A 13076-nucleotide genomic window follows, 5' to 3' on the forward strand; every position below is an offset into this window, starting at 1 on the left:
TCTCAAATGTTATACATAGTTGCATCTGACAGATAATACGGCTTGAATGAAATGAGAAAAGCACTAGAACTAGCTTAAATTTTTAAAAAGAAAAGTCTCAATATATTTATTTGTTTTATAAGAATCCAAATGACCATTAATTTTAAATTATAATTTAAATTTACTTTTTTAATGATGAAAAACTATAAATATTTCATACCTCTTTTTTGTAACATTTTTTTTTTGATTGCTTGCAATATCAAACTCTTATTACTGATGAATTTTTTATAAAATCCGCCTATTTTGGTATCCACTGCCTGCAGAGATAAAAATAATGTATTAAAACAAAAAATCCCAGCCAGGCGGCACACATTGCAAATTAACCTAAATCATGTGTAAGCCGCTTGTCACACAACGTTCTTAGGACATATTAAAAGCGTTGAGAAGGACGAGCGACTGTGCACATCGGTGTACATAAATATCCATATCCATATATGAATATTATAATCCGCCCGACTGACTCACCCCCCCGATTTGTTCCTCCTTTCCAGATGATGTGCTATTCTCGCGTCGCGGCCGCATGGGACGCATTGTGAGTCCGCGTCACACGCTTCCGCCGAATACGACATGCACGTACCACTTTCACGGATATCCTGGTGACCTGATTTGGTTATCGTTCACCAGCTACAATCTGCAGATCCTGCAGCAGGCGATACACGACAACAATACGCTGGGACGGGTGAGTTGGGTTGAGTTTTGCTCAGCGTCTGTGTTTGCGCCATAAAGCGTTTAACCGAACTGCTGTCGAGGGGAGGGGGGCAAATTGCACTGAGAACAAATTTAATTTTTAATTAAAGGGGTCTCAGAGATATATAGAAATATGCTTAAGTAGGAATATCTTTCAAAAATCGCCTTCTGACAGAGGGTATTTCGGGTTATATACCTATAAAGTTTGAAATTCAAGCCTGAATAAAACTGACCATGAAATAAAAATCTGAGTAAAATATTACAGTCATTTTTTTACAATATTGGCAAACATCTTTAAAAAATCCAAAATAAAATAGAGCAAATTCTATAGATCAATACAAATATAATTAATATTATATTTATTTAAAACTCATATACCTGCAGAAAATCAATTTAAATGCATTGAATTATTATTTAATGCCTGTGGCTATTTTGCTCCAGTGTGGGCGTTCAACTCCTGTGATAGTTAACCGTTTACATAAATGCATAAAATTTATGCCCAGGGGGGAGAGGATGCAGGAAGGGTGGGACTTGGGTGGATGTGGGTGGCTTACGATGTTTGCCGTTTGCATTGTCTTTTAAATGCACTGCGTCTACGCCAGCGGCGTCTCCTCCATATGCCATTGTCTTTGGCTCCAGTTCTCCCCCATTTATATCTCCATATCCCCTCCACATTTCTTGCTATTAGTGCCAGTTGGTCGACACTTTGTCTCTGCTGGCCAATTAAAAATGCAGCCATAGAAATGCAACGTATAAAATGTATAATTAAGTGAAAGCTTACGCAACTCCTAACGAGACATTTTTGAGTCTGAAGTCTGCCCGCCAGCAAATGCAACTGCGTCAAAATGCGGCACTGACAACAACAACAGACGACCATAATAATGTCCTGCCCTCTCTTTCGACACTTGACCATCTGTCTCTTTCTCTAAGGCACGAAAAACAAGAAAGGAAAGCTAACTTCGGGCGGAGCCGAAGTTGAAATACCCTTGCAGAATATTCTGCAAATTATATTCTCCAAAATTATTCATATGATGCATTCTTAATACTCATAAAAAATCCCAGCTTCCTAACTTTAAAAACACCAAAGTTATGGCATTTCCAATCGTTCAGTTATATAGCAGCTATAGGATATATTCGGCCGATCCTTATGAAATTTGGTACGTCGGATTGATTGGCCAAATATAAAACTTATAGAAGGTCCCAACTTCCTAACTTAACAAACACCAAAGTTATGGCATTTCCGATCAATCAGTTATATGGCAGCTATAAGATATAGTCGGCCGATCCTTATGAAATTTGGTAGGTCAGATTAATTGGCCAAATATAAAACCCATAGAAAATCCTAACTTCCTAACTTCACAAACACCAAAGTTATGGCATTTCCGATCAATCAGTTATATAGCAGCTATAGGATATAGTCGGCCGATCCTTATGAAATTTGGTACGTCGGATTGATTGGCCAAATATGAAACCCATAGAAGGTCCCAACTTTCTAACTTAACAAACAGCAGAGTTATGGCATTTCCGATCAATCAGTTATATGGCAGCTATAGGATATAGTCGGCCGATCCCGGCCGTTCCGACTTATATACTGCGTGCAAAGGAAAGAAGGGTGTGTGCAAAGTTTGAATTCGATATCTTTAAAACTGAGAGACTAGTTCGCGTAGAAACAGACAGACGGACAGACAGACGGACAGACGGACAGACGGACAGACGGACAGACGGACATGGCTATATCAACTCAGGAGGTGATCCTGATCAAGAATATATATACTTTATAGGGTCGGAGAAGTCTCCTTCACTGCGTTGCACACTTTTGACCAAAATTATAATACCCTCTGCAAGGGTATAAAAATAACTAAAATATCAGTTACCATTTATAGTTTTTAGAGCGACCTTTCCACAGCATTAATAATAAATATAATTTAAGTTATATCTTATTGGAAAAAATAAAATGTATAAGTAGACAATCGGTTTTTTTGTTGAAGATTTTTAAATCTTACTATATTTTTTACCCTAGAATAAAAACTTCCTTTAACTTTTTCCAAAACCATATTGTAACCATGACTTTAACTATGAAACAATTTGAGGAATTTTGTTTATATTTTGTATATAAATTTTGACAAGTTTGAAAGGCAACATCTTATCAATATGCCTTTTTTAAACACAAACCTAGTTTTACATAATTGTACCCCTACTTTTCTCAGTGTTTTCATCATAGTAGTGTGTGCATTTTAAATGCTCGTTGTCGCCTGCCTAACGGTCCGTGAATTGTGTCAAGGTAGAATGTTGAGTTCGCGTGGACGAACTACGATAGCGCGTAATGTCGGGTCAGCGAGTGCCTCAAAGGATAAAATCCTGCCCCTGTCCCCAGATAACTGAATGGTCATTTAGGTTAGGCCAGGCGAAAGTTCATTCGAGTTGCAGGTTGGAGGGCCTTGCGCCTCGGGGCTCTGATTTATGTTGAAGCCCGGTGATTTATGCTCAGAGTCAGGTTATAACAACAAATAAAGGAAAAGGAAGGAAAAAATTAATATCTAATAATTATTCAGTTTATTTAATAATGACCTCTATAAATCAAATACAGGAGTAAGTAAGGAAAAGTTCATAAATCTTTTATAGTAGAAAAACAATTAGAACGTCCTCAAAAAATATCGAAATCAAAAGAATTTTTTTGAAATGTGCAATCTATCTTGCTTTCCATGAATGTCTTTAAACAAATCTAATAACGCTTTCATTTCATTTGACTTTAAATTGTTAAATCTCTAAGTTGAAACCGTTGTTGACTTCTAAAGCTGCTTGTCTAAGTGCTTGAAACTTCCCGACATTTCTCCCATTTCCAGTATGGCCCCAAAAGATCACAGGGCACAAATGTGAACTGAAATAATAGAAGGTGGAATGGAATGATACAGGGGACATGTCAACGCATTCCGTGGTCTCATAAATGTCGTCGCATTACAAATATTTCCAACATATTTCTCCGCAGCCACACTCCAATCATTCGCGCTCCCATTGTTTTTTTTTGTTTGTGTATTTCGTCGTCGAGTTTAACTTTGGTTCTTAATTTAAAAAGTTTGTTTTGCCTCGCTTTCCGTTGTGTGTGTAAGGTTTTCTTTTTTCATTTGTTTCTTTTTTTATTTTAGAAAATTCGCATTCACTTGTTTGTGAGTTTGTTGTTGTCGTTCCCCATACTCCACATAAAAAATGGTATCGCCCACGTTCCAATGACTTCAGTTCCCCAGTACCTGCTGTTTTTGTTTTTGTCACTTTTCCCTGCTGTTACGAAATTCATGAACTGTTTCTGCCGTTTCCATTCTCGTACTCCCGCCCACCGGAGTCGCCCGTTTTGTGTTTTATTTTACACATATTTTTGTTCTGTCACTTTTTATTGTACTCCCGTTTGTTGCTGCCAAAGAGGGGCGAGTGAACAATACAGAGAAAAAAATTGCAAAGCCCTATGAAACCACTTTAAGACAATCGTATAAAGAACTGGTGAAACTAATTAAAATCCTTGTGTTAAAAAAAGGTTACAAACTATAACAACCTCGCGAATAATAAGCTAATAAGCTTGGATTTAATTTAATTTTAATATAATTTTTTTTACTTATGTTACTAACTTAATCTTGAGATTAAAAGATTTTTAACAGATTTATATATTTAATATATATTCCCTCTCTCAAATGTTAGTTAGAGATACGATGTCGAATAAAATCACTTTTTACTTTTTTAACCTTCCTACCCATTGTTTTCTCTCTCTGTACGATGGGTGGTAAAGTGGGCGGTAGGTGTGCAGATAGTAGGTGTTACTGCAAAGTTGTTTTGCTTTATTTCGCTCGCTGCCCCCTCGATATATATTTCCTTTTTTTTGTTATTCATTTTTTGTTTATTTGTGTGCTGCTGGCAGCTTTTCATTTTTCGCAATTTAAAGTGTAGGTGAGGCAACTGCAATTGACACGGACAGAGGGAGAGCATCGTGCGAGGGGGGATTGGGGTTTGGCCCAAAAACGGAAGAGACAATTGTGTGGGTGTTGGCTGAGGCTTCAGCCACCATTTATCTGCTCTCTTTCCGTTTATTTTTTTCAATGGGTTTTTTTTACCAAATTAATTGGCACCGAAATTTTACAAACGCCTGGTGTATGTGTCTGCCGAAAATAAATTAGATGCCTTTGAAATGCGTCTAGACAGAGAACGACCTTGAGTGTATGAAATGCTGTTGGCAATTTATCTGATTGGACGACAGGTGGAAAGTCTCCTTAGCCACCTTTTGGTCCTTCGAAAATTTCTTGAAGAATGTGTGAAAGTAATAAAGGTGCAGCATGTGTGGCATGCCTTTGAGTTCGTGTTTTATTAGTGTGGTTTGTCTGTGGAATTCATTAAATTCAAAGCAGAGAAAGTGATGGCGATTCAAGCATTTCAAGAATTTCATATAAGACACGCTTTTCAAATACTTGCGTGGTGAAGCTCAGCATTATAAGCTAACGAAAGAGTAAGAACGTTTATTAGGCAACATAATTAATATTTCTTGCAATTCTTGAAATGCCTTTAAAATTAAAGAGATTAAATAAGCACCTAAATCTCTTTAAATTCTAAGGAAGTTTAATAAACTAACGAACACAACGCATTGGTCAAATTTTCAAGCAAATCAAGAAAATTAAATGAACAGAGGCAACGGGCTTAAATGGCTGTCAGTTAGTTTCTGGGCCGACACTTCGAGCCACTGACTTTGTCCGGGTCCGGAGTCTGTTACTTCAGTTTCTTCAGTCAAGCCACAGCTGTTTGCAACTGTCTTTTTCATTATTAACACAGTCAACAATAATCAGGGCCTAGGCAGAATGCTACGAGAGAACATAAACATTGTCAGGCCAGGAGGCGTCTAGGAAAAATATTTAATGCCTGCAAACAACAACAAGGAGCCTGTGAAGAATGTAAAGACTGTGACTACAACAGCCGACGAGTGTGGCGGAGGGGGGGGGAGGGGGGTTTTAAGCGGGGACAGTGACAAACGACAAATAACTCACACTCGGAACTGTTTGAATATGACATGTGACAAACGAAGGGCGAGCGGGGAAACTAACAAAGGAGAAAACAACCAGCCGAAGGGAAAGCGTGAAAAACGCGTTGGATGAAAACATGGCAGCATGTTCAAATACTTAGAAAAAAATGTCATATTAATCAAAAAATAATTTAAATTTTAAACTATGAGTTACAAGTTGTACAGCTTTAAGAAAGTGTACAATAAATTGTTAAACATTTTATTAGATAGATGTGTGGTACTATATTTGATATATTTCGTTTTTGAATAAATGAATGGGGAACTATTTTAATTTGAGCCTTGAAATTCTTACCAGCTGGATATCTTGACCAAAGAAACAAAATTTAATCATACAACATTTGTTTAGACCTTATTTCTCCAAAGCTGAAAATTTTTTTTAATGTCAAAAGGAGGTTTTCATTCTGTGGTTTCTAATGGCTTGTTTGTCAGTACCAATAAAATAAAATTTGTAAGTAAATAAAGTAATGCAATCCAATTAGACAAGTTCTTATTGCATTGTATATGGGTTTATTCCTAGAATTCCATTTCCCTTTTTCTAAGTGCACATCAAAACAACGTCAACAAGAGAATTAAACAATAACATGTGTTCGCTTTCTTCTTTACGTTCCGATTGTCTTCCGCCAGAGCGATCTGCCACCGTGGATAACCCGCCTGAGGATGTGGGACAGCTATGGGACGTATGTGCCCATGAAATCGACAAGTTCAACCACCGGCCAACCGCCTCCACCACCCCCCCGTTGCCTCCTCGGCGGACGGGGGCAAGCCCACCCTGCTGAATCAGAGCAACTACGGCAGCTACTACTATAGTGCCAGCAATCCGAAGCTAAATCGGAATCTGCGGGTGAACATCGACAATGCCTGGAATCCGGTGGACACCTACATCTACGGACCGACCCAATCGAGTGTCTTCAACCAGGAGAACAAGTACAGTGGATACCAGGGAGCAGGTCCCGGCGGTGGATCAGGAGGAGCTGGTGGCTCCGGGAAACCAATAGCCGGAGTCAAGGACAGCCTTAACTTTATATCGAAGTCCTCCAAGGAAGTCTCAGCTGCCGCTGTGGTCAGCTCGGATCGAAATAGTGCAGTGGCCTTGATGAGCACCAAGGGAAAGAGGCGACTTATGCTGGAGATATACGACTATGAAACCCCCAAACTTTGTGATCATACCGCCATTGGAAGTGGTGTGAGTGGCAGTAGTGCCTTAATGGGTGGCAACAAACAAAGACCCTGCAGTCCCTTGGAGAGCTATGTGAGCACTGGAAGAGATTTGGTAAGTGATTTTTGGAAAAATAATATCTAATAATAACACACCACTAAACAAATTATAACTAAATATCAGAAGACTTATAATAACACACAACTAAACAAATCAATTTGCTTAAAGCTGACTACTTACTATTGACCTATAATTAATTAATTTAAAGAGCGAAAGTGGAGTTGATTGGCAACTCTTTTTGCAACTTCATCCTTTCAGTTTTAATTAGATACTTTGTAGCTGCCTAAAACTAGGCAACACTTTATCCTCTGTCAACGGCAGACCAATCAAAAGAGTAGCATACCTTCGGGCTTCGTTTGCCATCACAACGAAATAAAGGAAAATAAGAACTTAACCAAAGGACTTTTCTAATTTGTCAGCTGACGCTGTTTGTTCGTTCGTTTTGCTCCATGGTTTAAAAAAATAAAAATAAGGCAACACGACTTTGTGACTGCACCTTGGCTGCCGGCCGAGTTGCGAATGCCGAGTGCCCAATTTGGCACGCCCAAGGGCTCTCACAAATAAATAAAACGCAGCTGGAGAACTGGGAGCTGCAAACTGGGTACTTTTTTGGCAGAGTGCAGAGCGTTTTGTGTTTGCTTTAAACTTGACAAAATTAATCAAATTAAACACTCGACTGCATCGCCAGACGTGCACAAATAACGAAGGAGCAAAGCGTATTTCCCAGAGGCGGGCGCCAAATTCAAATTCGCCGAAAGCCCCGCACACAGCACACAAAGGCAAATACGGTGGGCGGCAAAGTGGGCGGTGGCGTGGCCGGGGGGCGTGGTTGGGAGGCGGCATTGGCGGCATGCACGGACAAACAGACAACCGCAATAAGCTTGCTTAGCCTTTTTGACGTCGCTCGTCGTCGACAAATATGAACTGCAAATATTGTGATGCCAAATTGAAGCCTCCGCGCATTGTGCAATTCTACACTTGAACATAAATGTTTAGGAATTAAGAAGAAACATTTAGGGTTCATGAATTGCAACCCATCTTTTAATCAATTACTTAGGTTTATTCCTAAAATTTTTCTTTCAGTTAAAACTGTAGACTGGAATGCGATAATAATTCATTTTCATTAAATTCATTGTGATTTTTATAGAATATATTTTTTTTATTGTAGGCATTTAAGAAAAAATAAACAGTCGAAATATTATAAAATACTGTGGATATGCTTAGCAATTTTTAAATACTGTTCATCTGTATTTACTTTTAACTATGTTTAAGCCAACATGTTTTTAGTGCATCTTAAGGCTCATTCAACCCCTTTTCCTTTTGCAGAAACTGGAGTTCCACACGCATACAGGCACCGCCTTGTTCCCGGCTCAGTTTGCTCTAAACTACGAGTTTGTGGACACGGAACAAGGTGGTGAAACGTGGGCTGGAAGGCGGGGAGAAGATCCTGTGCCGCCGCTTTGCTCAAGGATTTTCAAGAAGCGCAAGGGCAACATCCAGGTACCAAGGAATGTGTTTCTTTACGGACGAGGTGGTGCCAAGAATATAACCTGCCTGTATCGCTTTGAAGCGGGTCCTTCGGAGAGGGTGAAATTGGTCCTTCACAATGTTTCCTTTGGCGAGGGTACAGCATGCACTACGGATTCGGATCTGCATACGGGCAGACCCCGCTGCAATCAACTGGATCCCGAGGGTCGCATCACGGAGCTGCGATTATTCGATGTGCCATTTAGGGATGTCAAAATCCAACTGGGCTGCTTCTGCGATAATTCCAGTGCTTTGTACAGCAACGCACCGCTCACCTTCGTTTCCCATTCGAGAATTATGGAGCTTTCCTTTACGGTCACGAGATTAAATATATCGGAGGACTTTGCGGATGTTTTCTTCTCGGCCTCGTATGAATTCAAAAGACAGCCGGACTGCAGAAAACAGCTGAAACTCAAGGGAGCTGGTGGGCAGGATGAACTTAAGTATCCACTAAAAACGCAGGATGCCAGTTGCGAAGGCTTGGCCTGGTACATTGAAGCCCAGTCGGCTGAGAGGTCGCTATTCGTTCAGACCTGGGGCGCCTATCTGCCAGTGGATCCGACCTCCGAAGACGCCATGAGGTGTCACACCAAGAACCGCCTGATGATATACTCCGGTCGACCTCTGCGACCCATGAGGGTGGTGTGTCCGGCGCAAAGTGGACCCAGGCCAATGTCCCTGCATATATTCTCCGAGGACTGGACCAATGGACAGCCCTTGTTCATGAACAAGTAAGTAGAAAAAGAACATCATTTCATTAGTCACAGTGATTAATATACAGAAATTTGAATTGCGAACATTGTACCAGAGTATAATTAAGTTAAAGTAAAAGTTCCTACATTAAAAACCGAAAACGTAGACTTTTACTATCATTTTCACAAATTAAATTAAGTTTGTTTTTTCGTAGTGGCCCCGTATATCTTTAAAAATAAATTAAAATAGGCAAACACATCCCCATGTTCACGGGTAATGAAAAAAATAAATATCAAAACGGCTTCAATTATTGATAATTTTTTACATTGAAAGAAACATTATAAAGCTTTATTTATTAAAGGAAAAAAAAAACAAAATATCAAAACGACTTCAATTATTGATATTTTTTTACATTAAAAGAAACATTATAAAGCTTTATTTATTGACAGAAAACGTTCCTTTTGAAAGAAAAATTTGATAAATAAAAGGCAAATAAATTACTGATGTCTATGTAAAGCCGTTTGTATGTGCAAATAGTAAAAGGTAAAATATTTACAATTTCACGCTCTGATGTCGCCCAAAAGGTCTGCCCAAGCAATTACCCTTTCTACATGAAAATTCTAAAAATCTTCCAAACACAAATAAAGAAAGGACACGACTTGAAAACATTCATGCCTAATGGCACGGAGACTCCTTTCCATTATGAAGTGCATGTGAGTTAAGTCCACTCGAGCAACAAAACACTACACAGAAAGCCTCTTAGCTTGAGTATTTTTGGGAATTTTTCACTCAAAATTAATTGCATTTTAATAGTTGCTAATATTTCAAAAAAAAACATCTGCACTTATTGCACCGGTACCAGTTATTTCGGGCTCGACGTCCTGTTCCCCAGAGCTCTATCAAAAAGTCCTGCTTAAAAATGCAATAACAGGAAATGGCTACGACGGCAGCAAAATACAGGAAATTGAGCGCAAAGAAATATGCTATATAAGAGACGGAAAAAATGAAAACGTAAACGAGACGAGTCCGGGCAAACAAACATGGCCGTCAGACATGAACACATGTATATAATTGCGGTCAAATAATTATATGTTTTAGGATTTTAAACAATAATTTCTTTAAATGTCAATACTGGTTTGAATTCACAAAGATTAAAATACTGTAACATTTGCACAAAAATTAATAAGTTATACGGATATGTTTTCTAGGTATCCTTTTCTTATTTTTGCTATTCAAAATATACAAAAGTTAAAAAAGAGGAAGGGTTAGATATACAATTTTTAAAAGCTTTTAAAAGAATCTTAGATTTATTTCACTTTAAAATTTTAACTGTTTTTAAATTCAGTTTACCGCCTCTATTTATAAAAGAAGACTTATATTTCTTACCATTGCTGTTCACATGAAGCATGCAAAACGAGAATAAGGCGAAGACAGGGGGAAACTGGGGTGAAAAGGGGGAGATACAGGTAAGAGCATTTTACCTGCTGGAACTTGGCCGTATGTGCTCCGGCAATTTATGTCCAAGGTGCGTGCCACCGAAATGAACCGTTGAACCTGGACGTTACACTCGTTTCTTGGGGGGAAAAGTCCGGCCAGTTGACCAACCTTGTGTCCCTTTTGCTGGTCCTGCATTTAACGTGTTGCCATTAAATTTTATGGTCAACTCTTTTTTTCCCTTTTGCCCATGTTTGCATTTTGCTCAATTTTGTCGCCGCAGAACATAAAAAAGGGAGAAAGGATGGGCGGGAAAAAGAAGAGTAGGAATATTGCATTGTGGACGACATGTGAAAACATATTTTTATGGGACCCCAAAGGGTAATTGGACATTGCACTGTATATCCGAGATGGCTAATGAGTGTGTTGAGCCTTTTTAGATAATTAATTGTGAGCTTTTCAACTCAGCTGTGAATTAAAATTACCACATTCTAAATACAGTGTTATGTAGAAGAAATGGAAAGAAAATCAAATAGAAGAAATAGCTTAAGTAAACGAATCTAAGAATAGTGAAACAGTATGTATAATAATATGCAACGACTAATTAATTTCAATAAAATATTCCCATAAATCCAAAATACTTTCAGGTTACAAATTTTAATTGTTAAAACGAGAAAGTAAAAATAGCGAGAGGTTTAATGTTAAAGTTTACATACAATTTCATTGATTTTCTGTGAATCCAACCAAACTTTGACAACCAACTTGCTTAATTCACGACTTAAGCTCAACTTCAAATAAGATATTGTGTCTAGCAACTTGAAAGTTCCGAGTAATTAGTTGCACTTGAGCAACTACTAGGTTGTGGAGATACGAAGAAAATGGTAAAGGATCTGCGCAGACAGTTGCTTTAAATGTTAGGTAGAGCATGACAGACTTGATGGGAAAAGCAAAAGAGGATGCTTCAAGCCTCTTGCAAAAAGGTTTAAAAAGTTTTGGCTATTTTTTCAGAATTAATAATAATAAATTAAGTTATACCATTGTATATTAGTTCCACTAGTTTATTTTTCATGTGAAAGGTTTTCTTATTTGGTATAACAAATGGCTATTTAGCTAACCACTAGATTTAAAATAGACCTTTATTGTATTGCTCATCAATATTTTAAGTGATTAAGAAAACCATATTTAAAGTTATTTCTTTAAACATGGCATAATAACATAGTTATTAGAATTAAATCTTACTTTAATAAGCAGCATTTTGCCACAGTGATCTAACCACTTCGATTTCAATCCATCTCCTTCCAGACCAATCAACCTGGTTCTGGAGCCCATCCTGAAGGAGCCCGGCGACATATCCTTCACATGGCTGGAGATCCATCGCACCAAAAACGCCCTGCTGCAGCAGTTGGACCTGCATGTGAATGCGAGCGTGACCACGGGCATGGGTTCACAGACCTCCTCCCAATCCTCCCCAGGATCCAATTCGGGGATTGGAGGACTGGGTGGTGCAGGATCTGCTGCCAACGCCGGAGGCTCTGCAGGCGGGGCCACCGCCAACGAGACGCTGAACGAATTCGGCTTCTTTCCCAAGGAGTCGGACTGCGAATACAAATGTCCTGAAATTGATGCATGCATTGCGGCCAGCCTGTGGTGTGATGGTAAGTACAGATTGCATGTGGAGGCCACAGACCATTTCTCAGAGGGTTGCCGAATTGGGTTTTGCATAAAAGCACTGAATATATAATATTTTAAGGAAGTGGACGTGGCCAAAAAACTTTTATACGTTACCAATGTGGGTCAATATAAATCTATTTATAAAAAAAGTTTAAAATAATAAAAAGAGTTTATAAATTATTCTAAGAGATTATTTACTTACTTTATTCATTGCAAATTAGTAGAAAAAAAATTATTCTTTATTTACAAATTGTCGAAAATTAAATAATACATGAGGATTAGAATTAATTTTACTAAAGTCAAAGATGTTTTTATTAAACTATTATTTGCGATATCACTAGGAATGGCTAGGGCTTAAAACCTTTTTTCAAAGAATATTTGACCTATTTTTATAATACCAAAATAGTTTTTGATCTCCCCTCTTTCCCGGAGTTTTGCATTATTTGTACGTGATTTGGCGCTCAGTCCAGGGCTTTGGGCTATTCATTTGCAGCGTGCGCTCGGCAGTAGGCAACCGAAATTTCACTTGTGGCTGGCTTGTCTGTTAATTTCAAGGCAAGCTGTCCACGTTTTTGTAATCAGGCAAAGTTTCCTGACAACTGCACACAGGCTGCACCACTCCTGCTGGTTGTTACTTGCTCCATTGGTCGGTTGTCGTTGTCGTTGTCGGCGGTTGTTGGTTGTTGGCCGACTAGTGGGATGGCTGGTTGTTGGACAAACCCGCATCAGCAAAACCCCGAAATGTCTTGCGCAAAA

At 38.7% G+C, this 13076-nt stretch overlaps 1 protein-coding gene across 1 annotated transcript in view; it reads left to right on the plus strand.

Moving 5' to 3' along the window:
- Positions 1 to 13076, plus strand: part of LOC108044176 — a 110945-nt gene that overhangs the window by 95716 nt on the left and 2153 nt on the right. Inside the window, 5 exon segments of the mRNA XM_044457668.1 lie at positions 531 to 718; positions 6404 to 6508; positions 6510 to 7049; positions 8322 to 9253; positions 11952 to 12304. Coding sequence (XP_044313603.1) covers positions 531 to 718; positions 6404 to 6508; positions 6510 to 7049; positions 8322 to 9253; positions 11952 to 12304 — 2118 coding nt within the window.

Source organism: Drosophila rhopaloa, unplaced genomic scaffold (genome assembly GCF_018152115.1).
Source record: "Drosophila rhopaloa isolate 14029-0021.01 unplaced genomic scaffold, ASM1815211v1 contig_163, whole genome shotgun sequence".
In the NCBI taxonomy this organism is placed as follows: Eukaryota; Metazoa; Arthropoda; class Insecta; order Diptera; family Drosophilidae; genus Drosophila; species Drosophila rhopaloa.